Source organism: Hypanus sabinus, chromosome 11 (genome assembly GCF_030144855.1).
Source record: "Hypanus sabinus isolate sHypSab1 chromosome 11, sHypSab1.hap1, whole genome shotgun sequence".
Taxonomy (NCBI): domain Eukaryota; kingdom Metazoa; phylum Chordata; class Chondrichthyes; order Myliobatiformes; family Dasyatidae; genus Hypanus; species Hypanus sabinus.
Window position 1 is genome coordinate 76596026 of NC_082716.1, and position 25236 is coordinate 76621261.

The following is a 25236-nucleotide window of genomic DNA, read 5'->3' on the forward strand; positions in this document are numbered from 1 at the left end:
AAGACAAATACATCTGAACTACAGTGATAGCATTACAAAATGAGAAAACTTCCATTCCGGCCAATTCAAAAAACTGTGATTTATTTTGGCAGTATACCATTACGATCCTGTCCCTAAAGTAACTCTCCTCAATGTTGTGAAAGGACAACTACGATATTGTTCTATCAGATTTATTTTATAGCGTGCCAACATGAAGTATGGCTTTAATTTACTCTCTTTCTAGATAGTTATGGTCATCAAAATGCCTGTAAAACTGCATTTATCAGTTTAACAGAAGTTTGTTTTGAATGTTACAGATGAAAACTCGTAGATGGAAGTGTGGTACAATCCAGGAATAATCTAACTATGGGGAAATAGGCTTGAGGAGATAAATGGTTTCCTCCTATTCTCTTATATCTTATAATCCCTTCCCTCTTCCACACAATGCTTGCCTTTGTGGTAATTTACTTCTTGAAGGCTCCTTTCAACATATTGTAGGTGATCTTGAAAGACAGAGCTGCCTATGGTTTTGTACATTACCTGCACACTTTACAGAGTGATCAGAGGTATTATGATATTTGTAATATAGAAAGAATTTTTAAGTAGAAAATTCACATCCAGTCATGAGCAACAGGTCTAAGGGATGAGATCCACTACATCACAATTCCCTTGTCCATTGCAGATCTATAGTAACAAATGCAGCGAAGCTTATGGCAAATTTGCAGCTTCAGAATTTATTCAGCAGTACAGTGCGGAGTAGACCATTCCAGCACATCAAGCAACGCCAGCCTAATAACCTCCAAGAAACCCGATTAACGCTAACCCAATCATGGGGCAACTTACAATAACCAATTAACCTACCCAGTATGTCTTTAGCTGTAGGAGGAAGCTGGAGAACCTGGAGTAACCCAGGAATTCCATGGAGAGGATGTATAGAATGGCTTCAGAACTGAGCTCCAAACTCTGGAATGCCCTGAGCTATTACAGTATCGCCCCGACTGCTACAGTACCGTGGTGCCTTTTTAATATGGGAACCATTCAGAACTTGGGCACAAAGTGACCCCCAGTACATTCACAAACATGAGGAAATCTGCAGATGCTGGAAATCCGAGCAACACACACAAAATACTGGAAGAACTCAGCAGGCCAGGCAGCATCTACGGTAAAGAGTACAGTCGACATCTCGGGCCGAAACCCTTCAACAGCACAGTCAGCCATGTCTGCACAGCAATTCCAATTGTCTGCATTGTAGCTGAGAGAGGCTATAAATCTCAGAATTCTTTAGTGGCTTAAAAAGGCATTAAGTATGAAGGCGAACTTGGCAAGGTGGCAATTCGGAGATTTTTATTCTCTTGTTAAGAACACATAGATATAAGTACAATCATAATGTACACGTCAAACTGCAGTTCCTTTGTACCTGAGTATTTGAACTTATTTTCCAGAGCAATTTAAGGGGTGAAATAATGGTGCTGAAGGTAGAACCATTGTCTTGATTCTGATCTTGGATGCTATCAGTGTGGACTCCACTCAATCCCCTGGGAATGCATAGACTTCCCTTAGGTGCTCCAGTTTCTCTTCACATACCAAAAACACACACGGGTCGTCAGATTAATCGGCTCCTGTGTATTATCCCTTCTGATAAGGAAGGAGGAAGGAGAATCCAAGCGATGATGTTATGTATGCGTGAGAGATTGGGCCATGAGGAAATAGTTCAGGGAATAGAATGAATGGAATATTCAGAGAATTGACATAATGGGCTTCCTTCTACAGGGCGTGCAAAAATTTTAGGCACTTATTTATAGATAGGAGGTTTAAGACTTTTGCACAGCATTCTATTTGCCGAAGTGGGGTGGAGAACGAGTTTGTAAATCTGGCAGGAGCAAAGGATGTTTGGGAATGGGGTGCATGGAGTGCCACAGGAGGGGTGTGAGACAGGTAGCAGAGAAGAAGTGTCGGGCAGTGGGTGGCACGGGTACATGCACGCCCAGCCCTGAAACACTAGGCAAGGTAATTTAATTCCACACAATTGGATTATTCAGCATTACCTCTGCTGCCTCCTGCTCATCCCTTCCTTTCCTTCACCTTTTCCCAACTATGATTCCCCTCATGCTGTCCCCTTCCCATTCTCAGTCCACAACGGAGACCCATGTCAAAATCAGCTTTACCCTCACTCACATATATCATGGGTTTTTTGGTGGCAGCAGTACAGTACAATACATAAAATCACTACAGTACTGTACAGGTTGTAGGTGCCCTAGCTATACATATGTGCCTGAGACTTCTGCGTAGTACTGTATGTTATAAAGAAAAATAATACACTATGTTTGCTGTGCAGCTTAAATCTCTGACTTGTGGTGTTCAATAACTTGTCAAGCAATTGTTGATATATTAAGTCTACTCTCCACGATAGATGGAATGGACAGACATTTGATTAATTCCTACCACATCCTCATCTCCCATCCTTTTTTTAAAAACCAGGAGCATTTTGCTGGGTAGTCTTGGTGGTCAGATTGAACCCGCCTGATATTTTCATCAAAACCAATGGAAGTCATTGGATGGGTAAAAAAAAGCCCTATTAATTCATAGCCAGGCTGGGGCAAATAAGTTTGTCTTAGTTTTTTGTGAGGATTCATGGTGGGAGTCATTAAGTACAACTACTTCCTCAGATCTCATTAAGAACTCTTTGAGTCACATAGGAATAAATGCTTCTGAAGAGACACATACCAATTTCAACATGATAGTTGTATAATTACAATGATATCATCATGACTCTTGCAATTTACCTGTAGTCTAAACATTTCTCAGACTTCTCATGGAAGTCAGGAAATTATGTAACAGTGATCGGAGGGGACTGAAGACAGATCACAGAAATATACAAGAGAGAGCGAAATGGCCCAGCTGTTTCTTTGCCTGTTTGTGAGAAAGAGTTTGTTCACAAAGGCTCGTTGGGAACAAGCCCAAAGTATCACTCTGTGTAATGGTCACTCCACATGAAAAAAATGTCACAAACGTAATTTTCACTTCCCAGCATCGGCAGATCTCCTTGACTCTATCATGGAACTGTCATGCTACTAGCACGCACGTCTTACCCCAGAAAGCTATAGATCTGGCCAAGGAGACCTTTTAATGCAACCTGGAGAAAAAGTCGGGATTTTCCCATTCTCTGCTAAATGGTTCTCCTCATCCACCTCCTCCTACAGTGAATAATCTTTACTGCGCAACACCAGATTGCACTCTAGTGAATATTGCAAGCACAGTTTGACCCAAAGAAGGTATAAGGCACTGGGTACAGAGCTTGATGTAATTCATAATCAGAATTTTCAGCAGGCTGAGATCAGAGCAAGAGGGCATTGGTTAGTGACACTGCATGAAGTTTCAAAAGAGCTTTAGAACTTTCAGGTTTCTTTCAGCGAGGGACCAATAAAAGGAAAGAAGATATAAGCAGAACAGCCATTGTTGGAGCAGGCCGGTGTTTGAGTGTCTGGTGTTGGCTCAACGGGCTTGGGCAAGCACAGGCAGAGTTTCTAAGTAAGTAAGAAAGTTTCTAGTAAGTTTTTTTTTCTCAGTTAGTACATAGTCAGTGCACTGAGAATGGATCTGGAGGTGATGGTATTTTCTTTGTGTGAGATGTGGGAAATCTGGGAGATCTAAAGACTCCCTGATAACTACATCTGCATGAAATGCATCAAGCTGCAGCTCCTTAGGGACAATGTTAAGGAACTGGGGCTGCAGTTCGAAGACCTTTAGTTCCTATAAGAAACCTGACGAGGTGATAGACAAAAGCTACAGAGAGGCAGCCGCTGCTAAATTCCAGGGTACAGGTAGTTGGGTGACTGTCAGGAGAGGGAAAGGGAATAAGCAGCCGGTGCAGAGTATACCTGTGGTCATTCCGTTCAATAAAAGGATTGAGCTTTGAATATCGTTGTGTGAGGTGACCTACTGGGGAAGCAGCAGTGAGCAGGTCTCTGGAACTGAGTCTGACTCTGCGGCTCAGAAGAGAAGTGGGGAGAAGAGAAGTGCTGTAGTGATAGGGATTTCCATAACTAGAGGAGCAGAAAGCTGATTCCGTGGATATGAAAGAGACACCCGGATAGTATGTTGCCTCCTAATGTCAGGGATGTCTCGGATTTGGTCCACAGCATTCTAAAGGAGGAAGGTTTAGCAGCTGAAAGTCATGGTACATTTTAGTCAAAAGACATAGATAGGAAGAGGGAGGAGGTCCTGAAGAGAGAATATAGGGAGATAGGTAGAAAACTGTTAAACAGGATCTTCTGGATTGCTGTCTATGCCACTTGCCAGTGAAGGCAAGAACAGGATGAGTTGGCAAATAAATACTTGCTGAGGGATTAGTGCTGGGGACCGGTTTCAGAATTTTAGATCATTGGAATCTCTTCTGGGGAAGATATGACCTGTATAAAAGGATAGGTTACACCTGAACCCGAGCGGGACCAATGTTCTTGCAGGCTGGTTTGGGGTGGGTTTAAACTAATTTGGCAGAGGGATAGGAATCGGAGTGGTAGGGCGAAGGATGGGGCAGTTGGTGTACAACTAGATGCAGTGTGCAGTGAGGGTGTGAGGAAGGACAGGCAGATGATAGGGCAGAATTGCAGCTGATGGGATGAGTTAAAGAGTAACGTGGAGGCAAAATCAAAAAATGGTGCTGAACACAAGACAGAAGGTGTTGTTTTTGAATGCACACGGTATACAGAGTAAGATAGACGATCATGTGGCACAGTTAGAGATTGACAAGTATGATATTGTGGGCATTTGAACCATGGCTGAAAGAAGATCATAGTTGGGAACTTAACATCTAAGGATACGCATTATATCGAAAGGACAGGCAAAAAGGGTGGAGAGTCTTTGTTGGTAAAAAATGAAATCAAATCCTTGGAAATTGGTGAGCTAGGATGGAAGAACTAAAATCATTGTGGGTAGAGTTAAGAAATGGCGGGGTAAAAAGACCCTGATGCAAATCATATACTTTGAACAGTAGCAAGGATGTGGGTTATAAATTACAATGACAGTTAGAAAAGCCATGTAAAAAAGGACAATGTTGTGATGATCATTGGAGATTTCAATACATAGGTAGATTAGGAAAATTAGATTGGTGCTGGATTCCAAGAGGGAGAATTTGTAGAGTGCCTACAAGGTGGCTTTTTAGAGAAGATTGTGTTTGAGCCCACAGTGAAGATACAAAAAAAATTTTCAGATACATAAAGAGTGAAAGAGAGATGAAAGTAAAGATCGGAAGCTGGAAAATGATACTGGAGAGGTATTGTTGGGGGACAAAGAAATGGCAGTAGGAATTATGAAGTCTTTTTGTGTCAATCTTTACTGTGGAACATACTAGCAGTATAGAAGCGAGTGTCATTGCTATTACCAAGGAGAAAGTGCACGGAAGCTGAAAAGCCTAAAGGTAGATAAGTCACCTGAACCAGATGGACTACACCACAGAGTGCTGAAATAGGTAACTATAGACATTGTGGTGGCATTAGTAGTAGACAATAGACAATAGACAGTAGGTGCAGGAGTAGGCCATTTGGCCCTTCTAGCCAGCACCACCATTCACTGTGATCATGGCTGATCATACATAATCAGTACCCCGTTCCTGCCCTCTCCCCATATCCCTTGACCCCGCTATCTATAAGAGCTCTATCTAACTCTCTCTTGAATGCATCCAAAGACTTGGCCTCCACTGCCTTCTGGGACAGAGCATTCCACATATCCACCACTCTCTGGGTGAAAAAGTTTTTCCGCATCTCTGTTCTAAATGGCCTACCCCTTATTCTTAAACTGTGGCCTCTAGTTCTGGACTCACCCATCAGCAGGAACATGCTTCCTGCCTCCAATGTGTCCAATCCCTTAATAAGCTTATATGTTTCAATCAGATCCCCTCTCATCCTAAATTCAAGTGTATACAAGCCCAGTTGCTCCAATCTTTTAATATATGACAGTCCCGCCATTCTGGGAATTAACCTTGTGAACCTACGCTGCACTCCCTCAATAGCAAGAATGTCCTTCCTCAAATTTGGAGACCAAAACTGCACACAATACTCCAGGTGGGGTCTCACCAGGGCCCTGTGCAGCTGCAAAAGGACCTCTTTACTCCTATACTCAATTCCTCTTGTTATAAAAGCCAGCATGCCATTAGCTTTCTTCACTGCCTGCTGTACCTGCATGCTTGCTTTCATTGACTGATGTACAAGAAAACCTAGATCTTGTTGTATTTCCCCTTTTCCTAACTTGACTCCATTTAGATAGTAATCTGCCTTCCTGTTCCTGCCACCGAAGTGGATAACCTCACATTTATCCACATAAAACTGCATCTGCCATACATTTGCCCACTCACCCAACCTGTCCAAGTCACCCTGAATTCTCATAACATCCTCCTGACATTTCACACTGCCACCCAGCTTTGTGTCATCAGCAAATTTGCTAATGTTACTTTTAATCCCTTCATCTAAATCTTTAATGTATATTGTAAACAGCTGCGGTCTCAGCACCAAACCTTGCGGTACCCCACTGGTCACAGCCTGCCATTCCGAAAGGGACCCGTTAATCACTACTCTTTGTTTCCTGTCAGCAAGCCAATTTTCAATCCATGTCAGTACTCTGCCCACAACACCATGTGTCCCAATTTTGCCCACTAATCTCCTATGTGGGACTTTATCAAAAGCTTTCTGGAAGTCCAGGTACACTACATCCACTGACTCTCCCTTGTCCATTTTCATAGTTACATCCTCAAAAAACTCCAGAAGGTTAGTCAAGCATGATTTTCCCTTCATAAATCCATGCTGACTTGGACTGATCCTTCTACTGCTATCCAAATGTGTCGCAATTTCCTCCTTTATAATTGACTCCACCATCGTTCCCACCACTGATGTCAGACTAACTGGTCTATAATTCCCGGTTTTCTCTCACCCTCCTTTCTTGAAAAGTGGGACAACATTAGCCACCCTCCAATCAGCAGGAACTGTTCCTGAATCTATAGAACATTGGAAAATGATTACCAATGCGTCCACGATTTCTAGAGCCACCTCCTTAAGTACGCTGGGATGCAGACCATCAGGTCCCAGGGACTTATCAGCCTTCTGACTCAACAGTCTACCTAAGATCGCTTCTTGCCTAATATATATTTCCTTCAGTTCATCCTTTACCCTAGTTCCTTTGGCCACTATTACATCTGGGAGATTGTTTGTGTCTTCCCTAGTGAAGACAGATCCAAAGTACCTGTTCAACTCATCTGCCATTTCCTTGTTCCCCATAATAAATTCACCCGTTTCTGTCTTCAATGGCCCAATTTTGGTCTTAACTATTTTTTTGCTATTCATATACCTAAAGAAGCTTTTACTATCCTCCTTTATATTCTTGGCTAGTTTACCTTCGTACCTCATTTTTTCTTGGCGTATTGCCTTTTTTGTTATCTTCTGTTGCTCTTTAAAAGCTTCCCAGTCCTCCGGTTTCCCGCTCATCTTTGCTATGTTATACTTCTTCTCTTTTATTTTTATACTGCCCTTTACTTCCCTCATCAGCCTTACTCCCCTTAGGATCTTTCTTCCCCTTTGGAATGAACCGATCCTGCACCTTCTGCATTATTCCCAGAAATACCTGCCATTGTTGTTCCACTGTCTTCCCTGCTAGGGTATTGTTCCATTGAACTTTGGCCAGCTCCTCCCTCATAGCTCCATAGTTCCCTTTGTTCAACTGTAATACTGACTCATCCGATTTTCCCTTCTCCTTCTCAAATTGTAGGCTAAAACATATCCTATTATGGTCACTACCTCCTAATGGTTCCTTTACCTTGAAGTCCCTGATCAAATCTGGTTCATTACAGAACACTAAATCTGGAATTGCCTTCTCCCTGGTAGGCTCCAGTACAAACTGTTCTAAGGATCCATCTCGGAGGCACTCCACAAACTCCCTTTCTTGGGGTCCAGTACCATTCTGATTCTCCCAGTCTACCTGCATGTTGAAATCCCCCATGACAACTGTATCATTACCTTTGCGACATGCCAATTTTAACTCTTCATTCAACTTACACCCTACATCCAGACTGTTGTTTGGGGGCCTGTAGATAACTCCCATTAGGGTCTTTCTACCCTTAGAATTTCTCAGTTCTATCCATACTGACTCTACATCCCCAGATTCTATGTCCTCCCTTGCAAGGGACTGAATATCATTCCTCACCAACAGAGCCACCCTATCCCCTCTGCCAGTTAGTCTGTCCTTTCAATAAGATGGATATCCTTAAATATTCATTTCCCAGACCCTGTCTGCTTGAAGCCATGTCTCAGTTATTCCCACAACATCGTACTTGCCAATTTCCAACTGAGCCTCAAGCTCATCTACTTTATTCCTTATACTTCGTGCATTCATATAATTCATTACTCCCCCCACCTTTCATATCAATTCCTATTTCACTTGGCCATACTGTATGATTTCTTCTTGAGCTTTCTACTCTATTGATTCTGTTGTCCTTTTTAACTTTTCTTATTTTCACTTTCCCTTTAACTCCATCTTTATATTTCCAGTTCATCCCCTCCCCCCCACTACCTAGTTTAAACACATCCGTGTTGCAGTGGCAAACCTGTCTGCCAGAATGCTGGTCCCCCGCCTATTAATGTGCAACCCGTCCCTTTTGTACAGTTCATCCCTACCCCAAAACAGATCTCAGTGGTCCAAGAATGTAAATCCTTGCTTCCTGCACCAGTTCCTCAGCCACACATTCAGAACCATTTTTTCCCTGTTCCTGTCCTCTCCAGCATGAGGAACTGGAAGCAAACCGGAGATAACCACCCTGGAAGTCCTGCTTTTCAGCCTTCTTCCGAGTTCTCTGAAGTCCCGCTGCAGTATGTCCTTCCTCTTCTTCCCGATGTCATTTGTGCTGACGTGCACTACCACTTCTGGCTGTTCACCTTCACCCTTGAGGATTCCCTGCAATTGGTCCATGATGTCCCGGATTCTAGCACCAGGGAGGCAACACACCATCCTTAAATCTCGCCTGTTGCTGCAGAAACCCCTTTTACCTTTTACTATGGAGTTCCCTACTACCATGGCTCTTCCTGATGTCTGACTCCTCGGCTCTGCTTCTGCACCAATTTTCGACTCGCAGACCTGTCTGCCTTTGAGACTGGCAGTATCTTCTGTCCTGACAGCTTCCAAGAGGGTGAACCTGTTTACGAGAGGTACATCCCCTGGGGTCTCATGTACTTCAAGCATCCTTTCATTCCTCATCATCGCCCCCTTTCTCTCTTCTGGTATTCTTGGTGTAATGACCTCACTGTAGCTCCTGTCCAGAAAACCCTCGTTTTCGTGGATAAACCTGAGGTCATCCAGTTCTTTCTTCAGTGCTGCAACATGCTCCTTCAGAAGCTGAATCTGGACACACTTGCCACAGCTGTAGCAGCCGAGGGCACCATCAGTGTCCCTGACCTCCCACATCATGCACGTAGCACACTGAATCAGCTTAGCAGTCATTTCTTCATCCTCTGCAATTGTGCCTGGCGTAGTCTCCTCGCCGAAGACTCTCGAGCCAAAGACTAGCACTTTTCACACCAGGAACTTCCCTCAACCAGGCCGCTTCCCGACAGGTTCAGGAATGATCTTTCAAGAACCACTAGGTTCAGGATGTCTGTAAAACTGCAAATTTCACTCCACTCTAAAAAGGACAAAGGCAAAAGAAAGGAAACTATAGGCCAGTTTGCCTGACTTCATTGGTTGGAAAGATGTTGGAGTCTATTATTGGGGATAAGGTTTTGGGGTACTTGGAGGCCAAAGTCAGCATGGTTACTAAAAGGAAATTCTTCCCTGAAGAACCTGTTGGAGTTCTTCGAGGAAATAATCAGCAGGCTAGACAAAGGACAGCTAGTAGATGTTGTTGAATTGGATTTTCAGAAATCCTTTGACAAGGTGCCTCACATAAAGCTGATTAACGAGGAAAGAACCCATGGTACTACAGGAAAGGTATTAGCATGGATAGAAGATTGACTGACTGGCAGCAGGCAAATAATGGGGAAAAAAAAAGTGCCTTTTCTGGTTGACTGTTGGTGACAAGTGATGTACTGCAGGGGTTGGTGTTGGGATTGTTTTGTTTCACACCGTATGTCAGTGATTTGGATGAAGGAATTGATAGCATTGTGGCCAAGTTTGCAGTTAATACGAAGATAGGGGGAGGGGCAGGTTGTGTTGAGGAAGCAGGGTGTCTGCAGAAGGAATTAGGCAGATTGGGGAAATGGGCAAAGAAGTGGCAGATGGAATATAGAGTACGGAAGCGCATGGTCACGCACTTCGACAGAAAGAATAAAGGTGTGGAATGTTTTCTAAATGGAGAGAAAATTCATAAATCAGAGGTGCAGAGGGACTTGGGAGCCCTGTGCAGGATTCCCTAAATGTTAACTTGCAGGTTGAGTTGGTGGTAAGGGAGGCAAATGCAATATTAGCATTCATTTTGATAGGACTGGAATACAAAAGCAAGAATATAATGCTGAGTCTTCATAGGGCTCTAATTAGGCTCCACTTGGGGTATTGTGAGCAGTTTTGGGTCCCTCATCTAAGAAAAGTTGTGCTGGCATTGGAAAGGTACCAGAGGAGGTTCACAAGAATGATGTCAGGAATTAAAGGTTTAACAGGTGAGGAGCATTTGAGGCTCTAAGCTTGTACTCGCTGGAGTTTAGAAGAATGAGGGGGGATCTCATTGCAACCTATTGAATACTGAAAGGTGTGGATTAAATGGATGTGGAAGGGATGTTTTCTATTGTGGGGGAGTCTAGGACCAGAGCGCACAGTGGCAGAATTGAGGGACGTTCATTTACAACAGATTTGAGGAGGAGTTTCTTTAGCCAGGGAGTAGTGAATCTGTGGAATTCTTTGCCATAGATGGCTGTATAGGCCTAAACATTGGGAATATTTAAGGCGAAGGTTCACATGTTCTTGATTAATCAGGGTGTCAAAGGTTACAAGGAGAAGGCAGGAGAATAGCACTGAGAGGGATAATAAATCAGCTATGATGGATTGCAAAGCAAACTCAGTAGGTGAAATGGCCTAATACTGCTCCTACAGCCTTATAGTCAAAAGCAGGTTTAACATCACGGGCATACAGTATATTGTGAAACCTTTTTGTTTTGCAGCAGCAGTTTGCTGTAATTCATCATAATAAAGTCTACACACTACAAGAAGTGTTTATAAAAAATAAATTAATTAAGTAGTGCAAAACGAAAGGAGAAAAAAATCTGAGGAATTGCTCATAGGCTCAACGTCTATTCAGAAATCTGATGGCGGAGGGGAAAAAGCTGTTTCTGAAATGTTGAGCATGTGTTTTCAGGTTCCTGTACCTCCTGCTTGATGGTAGCAATGAGAAGATGGCATGTCCTGGATGATGGGGGTACTTAATAATGGATGCTGCCTTTTTGAGGCATTGCCTTTTGAAGGTTTCCTGGATGCTGGGAGACTAGTGCCCATGATGAAGCTGGCTGAGTTTACAACTGTCTGCAGCTTTTCTCCAAACCGTTGCAGTGGCCTCTCCATACCAGACCATGATGCAGCCAGTTAGAAAGCTCTCCAAGGTGCATCTGTAAAAATTGGCAAGTGCCTTTTCTCCTCAAATTCCTAATGAAATACTGCTGCTGTCATGGCTTTTTTGTATTTGCATCAGTATTTTCGGCCCAAGGTAGATCCTCAGAGATACTGACACACAGGAACTTGAAACTGCTCACCAGTTCCACATCTAATCCCTCGATGAAGACTGGTGGGCATTCCCTCGACTTACCCTTTCTGAAGTCCTTAATCAACTCCTTGGTCTTATTAATGTTGAGCACAAGGTTATTGCTGTGACCCAACTCAACCAGCTGATCTGTCTTATTCCTGTAAGTCTCCTCATCACCATCTGAAATTCTGCCAACAATAGTCATGTTATCAGCAAATTTATAGCCACACGGTCATGGGTGTAGAGAGGGTAGAGCAGTGGGCTACAAACGCATCCTTCGGTTGACTATCACCAAGGAGGAGATATCATTTCCAATCCACATAGACTGTGGTCTCAGAAAATCAGTATCAGGAAGTTAAGGATCCAGTTAATTCTAAGAATGAGGGGAGAATACAATGAGGCTAACACAGCAGTAGAAATCTTTGAGATGCACTTTTTATTGCTTGGTTCTCCTTGGCAGCAGCAGTTCATCCATCTGACATAGATGTGCAAAAGTGACTCCTCCCCTTTTCTCATTTTCTCCCACACAAAGCAAATCTGATCGCAGGTAAGCACCTCTTTTCCAGTCTCCATGACCAATTCATGTCTTTCCATTCAGCAGAAGAGGCAAGATATGTAAAAAGTCCTTTCACATGGGATAATTGTCGACCAGTCATATCAATAAAACAGTATCTAACTCAGCAGATACAAACTCTTCCTCTCCTACAGAGTTATGTGTGATGTATTGCCTGTGCTTTCAAAAGAACTGTTAGAGGTGTGCAATATTATGTAGGGGCAGGAGAGAGAATTTGTCCCCATTGCTGTATTTTCATATATCTGAGGGTATATAATTTAAAGTGATAGTTAATAACCAAGGGTAGGCATGAGGAGAAACAGATTTATGTAACGAGTGGACTTCACTATCTGTAAGGATGATGAAACAGAATTACACAATGAATTGGAGGCTTGGTGACATAGTGGATAGCACAAACTTTTACAGTACAAGCAAGCTAGGTTCAATTCCCGCCACTGTTTGTAAGGAGTTTGTACTTTCTCCCCACGACAGCCTGGGTTTCCTTTGGGTGCTCTGGTTTCCTCCAAGAGTCCAAAGATTCGTGGAGGAAGGCTAATTGGTAATTGAATTGACTTTATTTCTTACATCCTTCACATACATGAGTAAAAATCTTTACGTTACCTCTCTTTCTAAATGTGCAATGTGCAATCATAGTAATTTATAATAAATAGAACAGTCAAGATACACTCAAATCAGCGTAAGTTCATCAGTCTGACGGCCTGGTGGAAGAAGCTGTCCTGGAGCCTGTTGGTCCAGGCTTTTTATGCTGCGGTACCGTTTCCCGGATGGTAGCAGCTGGAATAGATTGTGGTTGGGGTGACTCAGGTCCCCAGTGATCCTAAAGGCCCTTTCTACACACCTGTCTCTGTAAATGTCTTGAATCATGAGAAGTTCACAACTACAGATGTGCTGGGCTGTCCGCACCACTCTCTGCAGAATCCTGTGATTAGAGGAGGTACAGTTCCTATATCAGGCTGTGATGCAGCCAGTCAGGATGCTCTCAATTGTGTCCCTGTAGAAAGGTTTTAGGATTTGGGGGCCCATACCAAACTTCCTCAACCGTCTGAGGTGAAAGAGGCGCTGTTGTGCCTTTTTCACTACACAGCTGGTGTGTGCAGACCATGTGAGGTCCTCAGTGATGTGAATAGGGGTTAGCCCGTCTCCATTCCTCCTGTAATCCACAACCAGCTCCTTTGTTTTTGCAACATTGAGTGAGAGGTTGTTTTCTCGACACCACTGTGACTTCTGACTTCTTCCCTATAGGCCACACCTCATTATTGTACAAAGTAAATTGTAATTGGCCTAGTGTTAGATCAGCGGTTGCTGGACAGCATGGCCCAAATGGTTGGAAGGGCCTTTTCTGTACATTACCTGAATTAATTAAATAACAAAATAGTATACTCCTATGCCATGTAATTGATTATATGAGCTAGACACTACCTCTTCAGATCCATGCTGGGACCCCTGTTGTGTGGCTCCCTTACCACAGCAAAGGGAAGAGACAGACAATCTCTTCTTCCCGTTAGTGTGTTTATTGCAGAAATGGTTCGCATTCTGTACTGCCTTATAACTACTTAGTACATCAACAGATCCTCAAGTGCAGCATCTGGATCCAGCTGAGCTTAAACAATCTTCTTGTCTCTGACCTGAACTTTTCAAGACTGTTCCCTGCATTGACTATCTGATCTTACACCTCAGAGATCTGTGAGTTGTCAGGTGGAAACCAACCTCTGCTTTGTCAGCCTCACTAGAGACAGAGGGTCCAAGGTTCTGATCTGAATGACTTCTCTGGAGGGGATATTAACTGTCCTTTGCTCCGACTTCAGAAGATTGCTTGGATATCCCTAGTGAGATTAATGCTCTATAATAGAACTATCAAGTTCGCAAAATGGATTTTGCACATGATCATAGCTCACTTATTGTGGACATCAAAGCCAAAGTAAACAAGGGTTTAATTCCATCAGCATGAGACTCCCATACTCTTGCCTTTTAATGTCAAGCACTGGGATCCAACCCGCCCCATGCTGTTGAGAGTTAGCCAAAGGGCCACTTTCGGAATTCTGCCTTCTTGTCATGCTCTGTGCTACCTTTACCTGAGAGGAGGGAAGCAAGAGATCTGAGTAAGAGTAGCAGAATACGTAGACTGGATGAATGGTTGTTGGGGGTAATTATAAAGGAAATGCGCACTGCTGCAAAAATCTGAAGGAAAGTGTCCCCGATGGCTGGATAGGGAGGCATGTGTGAGGAAATGCACATATTGTAGAAAAGTGCGCTCAGAAATGTTTGGGAGCAGGTTGGAGAGTTCAGGGTGAGCAGATTAGAATGCACACATCAGGGTGGAAGTGAATGTACACTCAGTGGCCACTTTATTAGGTACACCCGCTCTTTACTGCAAGTATCTAATCAGCCAATCACATGGCAGCAACTAACTCAATGCATAAAAGCAGAAGTGATCAAGGGCTTCAGTTGTTGCTCAGACCAAACAGCAGAATGGGGAATAAATGTGATACAAGTGACTTTGACCCTGGAATGATTGTTTGTGTCAGACAGGGTTGCTTGAGTATCTCAGAAGCTGATCTGGGATTTTCACGTACAACAGCCTCTAGACTTTAGAGGATGGTTCCGAAATCATAAAATCAGAGCAAAAATGCTTTGTTATTGAGAGAAGTCGGGAGGGGGTGGGGGGGAATTGGCCAGACTGGTTGAAGCTGGCAGGGAAGTGACAGTAATAACCACACATTACAACGGTGGTGTGTAGAAGATCGTCCCTGAGCGTACAACATGTCAAATGTTGAAGTGGGTGGGCTACAGCAGCAGAAGACCACGGACATAAACTCAATGGCCACTTTATTGAGGTACCTAATAAAGTGCCCATTGAGTGTATCTGATTACAATTACCTGGATTAGTCATTAAAGTGGTTTAACTATTAGATCCAGAATGGCGACAGTCAGCTCTTGGGCAACCTGTGCCCATAGACTTGTTACACTAGCAAGCTCCTTCCTCTATTATTGGGCAAGAGTTTTACCCTTAAAGCTCATAACAATCAATAGTTGTATCCAGGGAAGTTTCAGCAAACTGAGCCAAGGGCTTTGAACATGCAGGCGCCTTTTATTCTCATCTTCAGGATCCATCAAATTTCACATTTGAAGGACAGTCATTGTACAAGTTGGCTTACCTGTGTCATCAATTGCATATGCCCATGAAGTGCTTGCAAAACTCAAACAGCATATAATATTACAAGGGGTTAAAGTCAGTGACAGATATTGCTGATTTGTGGACTTTTCCTGCTTTTTCAGACCCCTACCTCAGCTGCCAGTGTATTGGAAATTTGCAAAGCAGTCCATTTGTTAGCAATCCGTAACTTTAATGATAACATTTTCTCTTGCACATCAAATGAAATGGCAAGCAAAGTATTGTTACTATCTCAGGAGCCAAATTGTGACTATGAGACTTGCTAGTTGCATAAGTACGAGAAAAGGAAAATAAAAATGTATTTTATATTATAATAACTATTTTGGATTAGGGAAATGGAATTGACAAAAATTATCATTTTTATTCATATTTTTATATCTGCTCATTACCTGAGATTATGCCTATCTATCTTGTATTGTTCCAGTCTATAGACTTATATTTTGCATTTTTAATGAAAGACAACTTTAACTCTGTTCATCTGAAGTACAACTTGTATTGGATTCTAGAGACACATGATTAAATTTATAATTGTGTGCTGAATTTGTGCTCATTTGAACAGATCATGCTGTAACAAACATCATTTATATCATAGCATAATGGGAATGGAAAATAATTTCAAAGTCATATCTGGCCAATATGATAGAAAGAATTGAATTGTCTGAAGTGCTTAAATAATACATTAGCTGAATCCTACAGTCGCTCTTGCGTAAATCATACAGATCACGCCAGTATTTTACTTTAAAGGTCAATCAGATCACTCCATTTAAGTCAACTTACAGCACACTATTAATGTGCATTTATTGCTGTCCAATAGAGGAAAAGCAGGACATTATACACGTGAAAGATTTTATTAGATTAGGTAACATTAACTTTGGGTATGTGTAAAATAGGCAATATCAGATTATATACCTTTACACTAAAAATATCTCCTGATTTCCATTGCTTCATTTACATTAATATCCAGTGTTAAAATAACCCCTGTATTGTCTGAATAGTTGTGCTGCTTGATTGGCTAAATTGCTAAATTATAATTCAGTGATAAACTATGATTACAGATTCTGCTGAAATGACATTAAACACATTACAAAGACAAAGGAGTCTAATGTGCATATTACCATCCATGTTAACTCATATAGACTCACTGTCTTAGAGATTTTCCCTTTGTTTTAACCGTCCGTTCCCCTCCTTCTCTCTGACTGAACTCTAACTTGTTTCTCTACCTTTACCAGTTCTGATGAAGGGTCACAGACCTATACTGTTAACTTTAACTCTATCCACAGATGCTGCCCGACGTGCTGGGTGTTTCCAGCACTTTGCTTTTTTTTTTATTTATTGAGATACAGCACAGAATTGGCCCTTTTGTCCCTTTGGGCCATTCTACCCAGCAACCCCAGCCGAACCACAGGACAACTTACAACGACCAATTAACCTAATGGTTGGAAACCTGAGGACCTGGAGGAAACCCACATGGTCACGGGAAAAACTCACAAATTCCTTACAGGCAGCAGAGGGAATTGTACCTGGGTCATCGGGATTGTAAAGTGTTGCACTAACCACTAAGCAATACCCCCAAATCATTTAATCTTATAATCTTCCCTAAATAATTTTCTGTGGTTTCAGCTTGTGCATTCTATCATAAAGATGCATTCCTTCTTGTGGAAAACATGAAGTTAGTAATAGTATATAATTTTTAAAATCATGGTATGTATCAACATAATGACACGAAACATTACTCGTACATTAATTGCAGTTACAATACAGTTTGAGGCCAAATAACTAAAACAAAAAGGGCTGTATTCTTAACAAAAACATCGGCTTTGCAACTGTTCTGATAAAAATGTAATTGACTTTCTTTCACTTAATAAACAGTTTGAGGTCCCGCAAATTGAAGATGACTCCAACAATCTAAATATTTAATTCATCACATTTATTTACTTGCTTCTGGAGTGTAAAGTACAAGACTCCTCTCAGATCTATCTCTGTTGAACTGAAGTTGCCTTATTGTCAACAGACCTTTCATGTAACACTAAAATAAACTTTCTCTGTTCCATCGATTCATTAGTGCTGTGAAGTATTCTAACAGAGGGTGAAAGTTTATAATATAGCTCTTAAAATGTTTACAGTTAACTATGAATTCTGAGTTCTGGAGTTTTCCATTAAATATCCTGAAGCAGTGAAAGTCCCAAGACCTGAGAGATAACAAGACAATTGTTAAATGTAATTATTTGTCCCAGTTACTGGTACCTAAATCCAGGGCGATATTCTTACAATTAAAATAAGCTCTGGATGCTGCTCTGTACAACAAGTCTATAGTTTAAGTGATAGGAGCCCATATTAATTACTACTAGAAAAAGTGAGTCTCTCACAATAACACCAGCTCATTCACGTTGATCAAAAATCATAAAGCATTCGAACAAGGACATACTTAATAGCTGTACATATGCTTAAATCAGAGCAGAAATACACTTTCTCACCTTTCGAGGCATGTTGCCGGTAATGCAGCCAACCCTTTGCACATCTTGCTGGCTCGGTCTTGCTGTTACTCACCAAAGTGATGTATGCCTAAACTTGAGCTCCTTCTAGAGTGCACTGCTGAGCTTTGCAGATTATATACAGGCACTCTCCTCTTGAGTGACGCTGGCCGGTCAGCCAATTAAATCTTTCAGAAGTGATTATAGTCCAGGGAGTACGTGAAAGTTGCTCTGCAAAGAGGGGTCTGTCGACTATAGCCTCGAGCAGTAGAAATGGAAAGGTCAATTACAGTGGCAAGAAAATAATTTTTTAAAAAAACAAGTTCCACAGATGGTTAAAGGATTAAATCTGGTTATAGTTTTCTAAAAAAACACATTTTCCTTGATCCAAAATGATCTTCAGGAGGAATTCATTGTACTTAGTGATCTACATGCTGCGCATGTCCTTAGAATGTTTGAAAAGTCAAGACTTCTTACGCGTTGGTGAAAGAAAACAGGTGGAGGAATTTCCAAGTGTACAGAAGGCATGCTAAAAACAGACAACCTGTGAGCTGTAGACAAAACTTGCTAATGATGAAGGAGATTGTAACTTGAAAAGCATTTGTGAGTTTTCCCAGAGCAGGAGGCTGATCATGAGTAGATAAGTAACATGATAAAATGCAGAATGGAAACAGAAATAATTCAGATACAAATGGTAACAGGCTATTGAAGATTTAGGGTAGAAGTCAGTATTAAATGCAGCTTTCGTAAGAACTATACAACTTCTAGAGTTTTATATATCAAATTACAAAGGAAAGTTATTTTTATTTCAGTGTTTCTGTGGTTGAGTGTCCTGTGTGAACAAATAATTGTTGTTCTTGTTAATATTTTTGCAGACAAAGTGGAATTAGACCTGTGAACAAATATTCTGGTACTTTAAACCCTTAACTTCATTATTTCCCTAAGAATCTGGTGCGTTCCTTCACTTTGGTTTGCGAATACACTCTAATATCACTTACTGCAACTTTGCTGGATTAAATAATTTTTAAGTATCAGAGTGATACATCAGTCAAACATGCCAATGAACAGATTCCTTTGGTGAAAAACCATGAGCATGGTTTTGCTGAAATATGCAATAATCATTTTCCCTGGTTGACTGCAATTATAATAGCTTGTTGCTATCTATTAATCTCTAAATCATGAAAATCTGGAATGACTATTAAATTACTCTTGTTTAAATTCCACAGAGGTACCATCGTGCGTAACTTTTTTGCTTAAGAAAAATGATACATTGGAGAAATATTCCCATTTGCGTTGATCCCTCATTCTTGCTTTTGTTGCCTCAAGACTTAACTGTCCCATAATACTTGCAGCCAGCTTCCCGAATTCTACTATTAAAAATATAATCCAAAACTGTAGTATGTCATAACCATAATAAATCTTGTTCACCAGTTACTCTTGTACATGCAGGCCTGATGTGGTTTCACATTAAGCACAGTGTCAGTTGTAAAATCCTGGTCCTTATTTTTAATTTTCTCCACTGAGTTATTTGTATGTAGACTCATATACATTAAAGGTTTAAGTGCAGTTAAACATAGAAAACCTACAGACATCTACAGGCCCTTTGGCCCACAAAGTAGTGCCAAACATGTCCCTACTGTAGAAATTACTAGGCTTACCCATAGCCCTCTATTTTTCTAAGCTCCATGAACCTATCCAAAAGACTCTTAAAAGACACTTTCGTATCCACCTCCACCACCGTTGCCAGCAGCCCATCCCATGCACTCACCACTCTGAGTAAAAAACTTACCCCTGACATCGCCTCTGTCCTTACTCCCCAGCACCTTAAACCTGTGTCTTCCTGTGGCAACCAGTTCAGCCCTGGGGAAAAAGCCTCTGACTACCAGCACAATCAATGCTTCTCATCATCTTGTACACCTCTATCAGGTCACCTCTCATCCTCCTTCGCTCCAAGGAGAAAAGGCCGAGTTCACTCAACCTGTTTTCATAAGGCATGCTCCCCAATCCAGGCAACATCCTTGTAAGTCTCCTCTGCACCCTTTCTATGGTTTCCACATCTTTCCTGTAGTGAGGCGACTCGAACTGAGCACAGTACTCCAAGTGGGGTCTGACCAGCGTTCTGTACAGCTGTAACATTACCTTCCAGCTCCTAATTTCAATTCCGCGATTGATGAAGGCCAATACGCCGTATGCTTCTTAACCACAGCGTCAACCTGCGCAGCTGCTTTGAGTGTCCTATGGACTTGGATCCCAAGATCCCTCTGATCCTCCACACTGCCAAGAGTCTAACCATTAATACTATATTCTGCCATTGTACTTGGCCTACCAAAATGAACCACCTCACACTTATCTGGGTTGAACTCCATCTGCCACTTCTCAACACAGTTTTGCATCCTATCGATGTCCCGCTGTAACCTCTGACAGCCCTCCACACTATCCACAACACCCCCAACCTTTGTGTTATCAGCAAACTTACTAACCCATCCCTCCACTTCTTCAGCCAGGTCATTTATAAAAATCACAAAGAGTAAGGGTCTCAGAACACATCCCTGAAGCACACCACTGGTGACTGACCTCCATGCAGAATATGACCCATCTACAACTACTCTTTGCCTCCTGTGGGCAAGACGGTTCTGGATCCACAAAAGCAATGTTCCCTTGGATTCCATGCCTCCTTACTTTCTCAATAAGCCTTGCATGGGGTAGCTTATCAAATACCTTGCTGAAATCCATACACACAACATCTACTGCTCTTCTTTCATCAATGTGTTTAGTCACATCCTCAAAAAATTCAATCAGGCTCATAAGGCACAACCTGCCCTTGACAAAGCCATGCTGACTATTCCTAATCATATTATACCTCTCCAAATGTTCATAAATCCTGCCTCTCAGGATCTTCCCCATCAACTTACCAACTACTGAAGTAAGACTCTCTGGTCTATAATTTCCTGGGCTATCTCTACTCCCTTTCTTGAATAGAGGAACAACATCTGCAAACCTCTAATCTGCTGGAACCTTTCCTGTCCCCATTGATGATGCAAAGATCATCACCAGAGGCTCAGCAATCTCCTTCCTCACCTCCCACAGTAGATGAAGTATATCTCAACCGGTCCTGGCAACATATCCAACGATGCTTTCCAAAAGCTCCAGCACATCTTTCTTAATACCTACAGGCTCAAGCTTTTCAGTCTGCTGCAAGTCTGCACTACCATCACCAAGATCCTTTTCCATAGTGAATACTGAAGTAAAATATTCATTAAGTACCTCTGCTAGTTCCTCTGGTTCCATACACACTTTCCTACTGTCACACTTGATAGGTCTTATTCTTTCACGTCTTATCCTCTTGCTCTTCACATACTTGTAGAATGACTTGGGGTTTTCCTTAATCCTGCCCACCAAGGCCTTCTCATGGCCCATTCTGGCTCTCCTAATTTCATTCTTAAGCTCCTTCCTGTAGCCTGATAATCTTCTAGATCTCTAACATTACCCAACTCTCTGAACCTTTAGTAAGCTTGTCCTTTTTTCTTGACTAATTTTATTACAGACTTTGTCCACCATGGTTCCTGTACCCTACCATAACCTCTGTCTCATTGGAATGTACCTATACAGAACTCCACACAAATATCCCCAGAACATTTGCCACATTTCTTCCGTACTTTTCTCTGAGAACATTTGTTCCCAATTTAAGCTTCCAGTTTCCTGCCTGATAGCCTCATAATTCCCCTTACTCCAAATAAACACTTTTCTAACATGTCTGCTCCTATCTCTTTCCAATGCTATTGTAAAGGAGATAGGATTATGATCATTATCTCCAAAATGCTCTCCCACTGAGAGATCTGACACCTGACCAGGTTCATTTCCCAATACCAAATCAAGTACAGACTCTCCTCTTGTAGGCTTATCTACATATTGTGTCAAGAAACCTTCCTGAACATACCTAACAAACACCACCCCATCTAAACCCCTTGCCTTAGGGAGATGCCAATCAATATTTGGGAAATTAAAATCTCCCATGAGGACAACTCGGTTATTATTACTCCTTCCGGGATCTGTTTCCATATCTGTTCCTCGATATCCTTCTTACTATTGGGCGGCTTACAAAAAACACTCAGTAAAGTTATCAACCCCTTTCTGTTCCTAACCTCCACCCACAGAGACTCAGTAGACAATCCCTCTATGATGTCCACCTTTTCTATAGCTGTGACATTATCTCTGATCAACAGTGCCTTGCCCACACCTATTTTGCTTCCCTCCCAGTCCTTTCTGAAATATCTAAAACCCAGCACTTGAAGTAACCATTCCTGTCCCCAAGCCATCCAAATCTCTGTAATGGGCACCACATCATAGCTCCAAGTACTGATCCACACTCTAAGCTCATCTGCTTTGTTCACAATAATCCTTGCATTAAAATAGACACATCTCAAACTGTCCATATGAGCTTATCCCTTCTCTATCACCCGCCTATCCTTCCTCACACACCAAATTTTCTCTATTTGTGAGTCAATTGACTCTTCCCCAGTCTCTTCAGTTCAGTTCCCACCCCCCAACTATTCTAGATTAAACTCTCCCAAGTAGCCTTAGCGAACTTCTCCGCCAGGATATTGGTCCCCCTGGGATTCAAGTGCAACCCGTCCTTTTTGTACAGGTCACACCTGCCCCAAAAGAGGTCTCAATGATCCAGAAATCTGAATCCCTGCCCCCTGCTCCAATCCCTCAGCCATGCACTTATCCTCCACCTCATTCTATTCCTATACTCACTGTCGCACCACGCGCCACAAAGGTAGTAATCCCAAGGTTACTACCTTTGAGGTCCTGCTTCTCTACTTCCTTCCTAACTCCCTGTGGTCTTTTTTCAGGACCTCCTCCTTTTTCCTACCTATGTCATTGGTACCAATATATATCACAACCTCTGGCTGTTCTCCCTCCCACTGCAGGATATCTTGGATACGATCTGAAACATCCCAGACCCTGGCACCTGGGAGGCAAACTACCATCTGAGTTTCTTCCCTGCGTCCACAGAATCACCTATCTGACTCCCTAACTATAGAGTCCCCTATCACTACTGCCTTCCTCTTCATTTCCCTACACTTCTGAGCCACAGGGCCGGACTCTGTGCCAGAGCCAAAGCCACTGTTGCTTCCCCCAGGTAGGCTGTCTCCCCCCCCCCCCCCCAACAGTACTCAAACAGGAGTACTTATTGTCAAGGGGTACAGCCACAGGGGTATTCTCTAGTACCTGACTCTTCCCTTTCCCTCTCCTGACTATTACCTGCTTGTCTGTCTCCCATGGCCCCGGTGTGAGAACCTGCCTACAACTCCTTTCTATCACCTCCTCACTCTCCCTGACCAGACGAAGATCATCGAGCTCACACCAGATGCAGATATGGCCGTCTGGGAGGCTGGGAGGCTCCGGGACCTCCCACATCCGATACAGAGCACAGAAACCAAGCCTCACACACATACTACTTCCTTTCCGCAATTAACACAGGTAGACCTACCTCACCTGGTTACCGCCTAAGCCCATTGAGCCAAAGCTCTATCACTTTGCTACCTGTCCCTCTGATGCCCGCTCTGAATGCTGCCCACTGGATGTGGCGATTGTTACTTTAAAATGGGAAGAGCTGGTATTTTCTTCCTGTGATATAGTTTTGCACAATGTATGTGTCATACTTCAATTGAAAGCTAGTTGCAGTAACAATAAATCACACTCCCTTGATGCTAATAAATATAAGCGAAACATTTATTTTGGGAAGCATTGGGTGAGCAGTGATCTTGCAATGTATGGAAGATGGGACTGTTTCTTTGAATCTTTCTAGGTTGGAGAGACAGGAATGGGATGGATTTTCTGGGACTTCTGTCAGACTGAAGGAATGCAAAGGAGGTACAGAAGATCATGGGCAAGGGTGTTCACAGAAGAATTAGCTGTGGGCATGAAACCAGTGTAAAATAAGGTCCCACCTAACATCAGAGTTAAAATAAAATCCAACTCAAACATGCTGGTCAGATATGTTCTGTTTATTGATGTTCACAGAATTCCTGAATTATGAATGGAATTGGGCGAAGAGAATCTTCCGCACAGCAGCTGCAGGATCAATATCTCACATGCAACACTAGACCAGTTCAAAGAGCCAGGGAATGGAAAATTATTGGTGGAGTTTGCTCAGCATGGAGTCGCTTAATTAAGTACGGATAGTCTTAGAAGTGGCCCTATGAAGATAGAGGTCGTGAGAAAAGCTGCCGAGGGACAGACAGTCAAAGGACAAGTCTTCTAATGGAAAGTAGTGAGGAGGAATAGTCTAGGAAACAAGAAATTCTGAACTCCAAAACCCAGAAGGGTGCAAAAAATGCATAATGTGCAGGTTTATCCAGCATGTCCAGTGAATAAACCTATCTGCCAGCAATGTGGATATGATAATGATGATGAGATATAAAGCACATGACTATTCAAGGGCAATGGTCCCTGTGCAACAGGAGTCACACCAGAGAGAATGCTAACTAAGGTCAGTTTGGAAATTACAAGAAAAGGTTAGGCAGCACAAAAAGCAATGTCTATATTTTAAAGGATCTACCACACAGTTTGCAACTACCATGTATCCTTTAAGACAGAACAACAGCAGCAGAAAAGGCGATACAGTTGTGTCTATCATAAGAGAATTGAAGACTGTGTTAGATCAAAAGGCCAAGGCTCACAACATTTGTCAAAGAAAGCAGCAAGTCAGAGAAATGAGGGGAAAAAACAACATAATTCAACAAGCAACAAACCAGGCATTGATGAGGAGATGGGAAGGAGAATACAAGAGCAGGCTCCCTAGAAAATGAAAACAAGTTATAGGAACTGCTATAGACCAGCAAAAAAGTCAAACATGCTAAAATGAATGCTGATCACCAGCAGACTAAGAAAGGAAAAATTATGTTGGAGAATAAGGAGATTGAAACAAATATTTCATGTATGTCTTCACGGAAGAAGACAAAGGAAACTGCCTTAAATAGCAGAGAGCTAGTGGTCTAGAGTAATTAAGGGGCTCAAATAAATTAACATTGGTACAGAAATAGTATTGATAAAAACACACGTTGTGACTGAAAGATGATGAACTCCCAGGACCAAATGACATACATCCTAGGATTTTGAAAAGGAGATTGTTTGATAGTCATCTTCTAAAACAATTGCCACAGGTTTGGAGCTAGCAACTGTAGTCCCACTATTTAATAAAGGAGGGAGAAGTTAAACAAGGATATAGTACCTGGTTGTGCTGAGATTAAGTGGTGAGGATAATGCTGGATACTGGGATGAAAAATGTAGCAATAAAGTATTTGGAAAATAGTAATAGATCTGGTCAGTA

At 42.2% G+C, this 25236-nt stretch overlaps 1 protein-coding gene across 1 annotated transcript in view; it reads right to left on the reverse strand.

Moving 5' to 3' along the window:
• LOC132402127 (regulator of G-protein signaling 5-like) overlaps positions 1-18056 on the reverse strand; it is a 46550-nt gene extending 28494 nt beyond the window's left edge. Inside the window, exon 1 of the mRNA XM_059984742.1 lies at positions 17901-18056. Within this exon, the coding sequence (XP_059840725.1) occupies positions 17901-17944 (44 nt within the window). The 5' untranslated portion in view covers positions 17945-18056. The remainder of the gene's footprint in view (positions 1-17900) is intronic.
• Positions 18057-25236: the final 7180 nt, after the last annotated feature.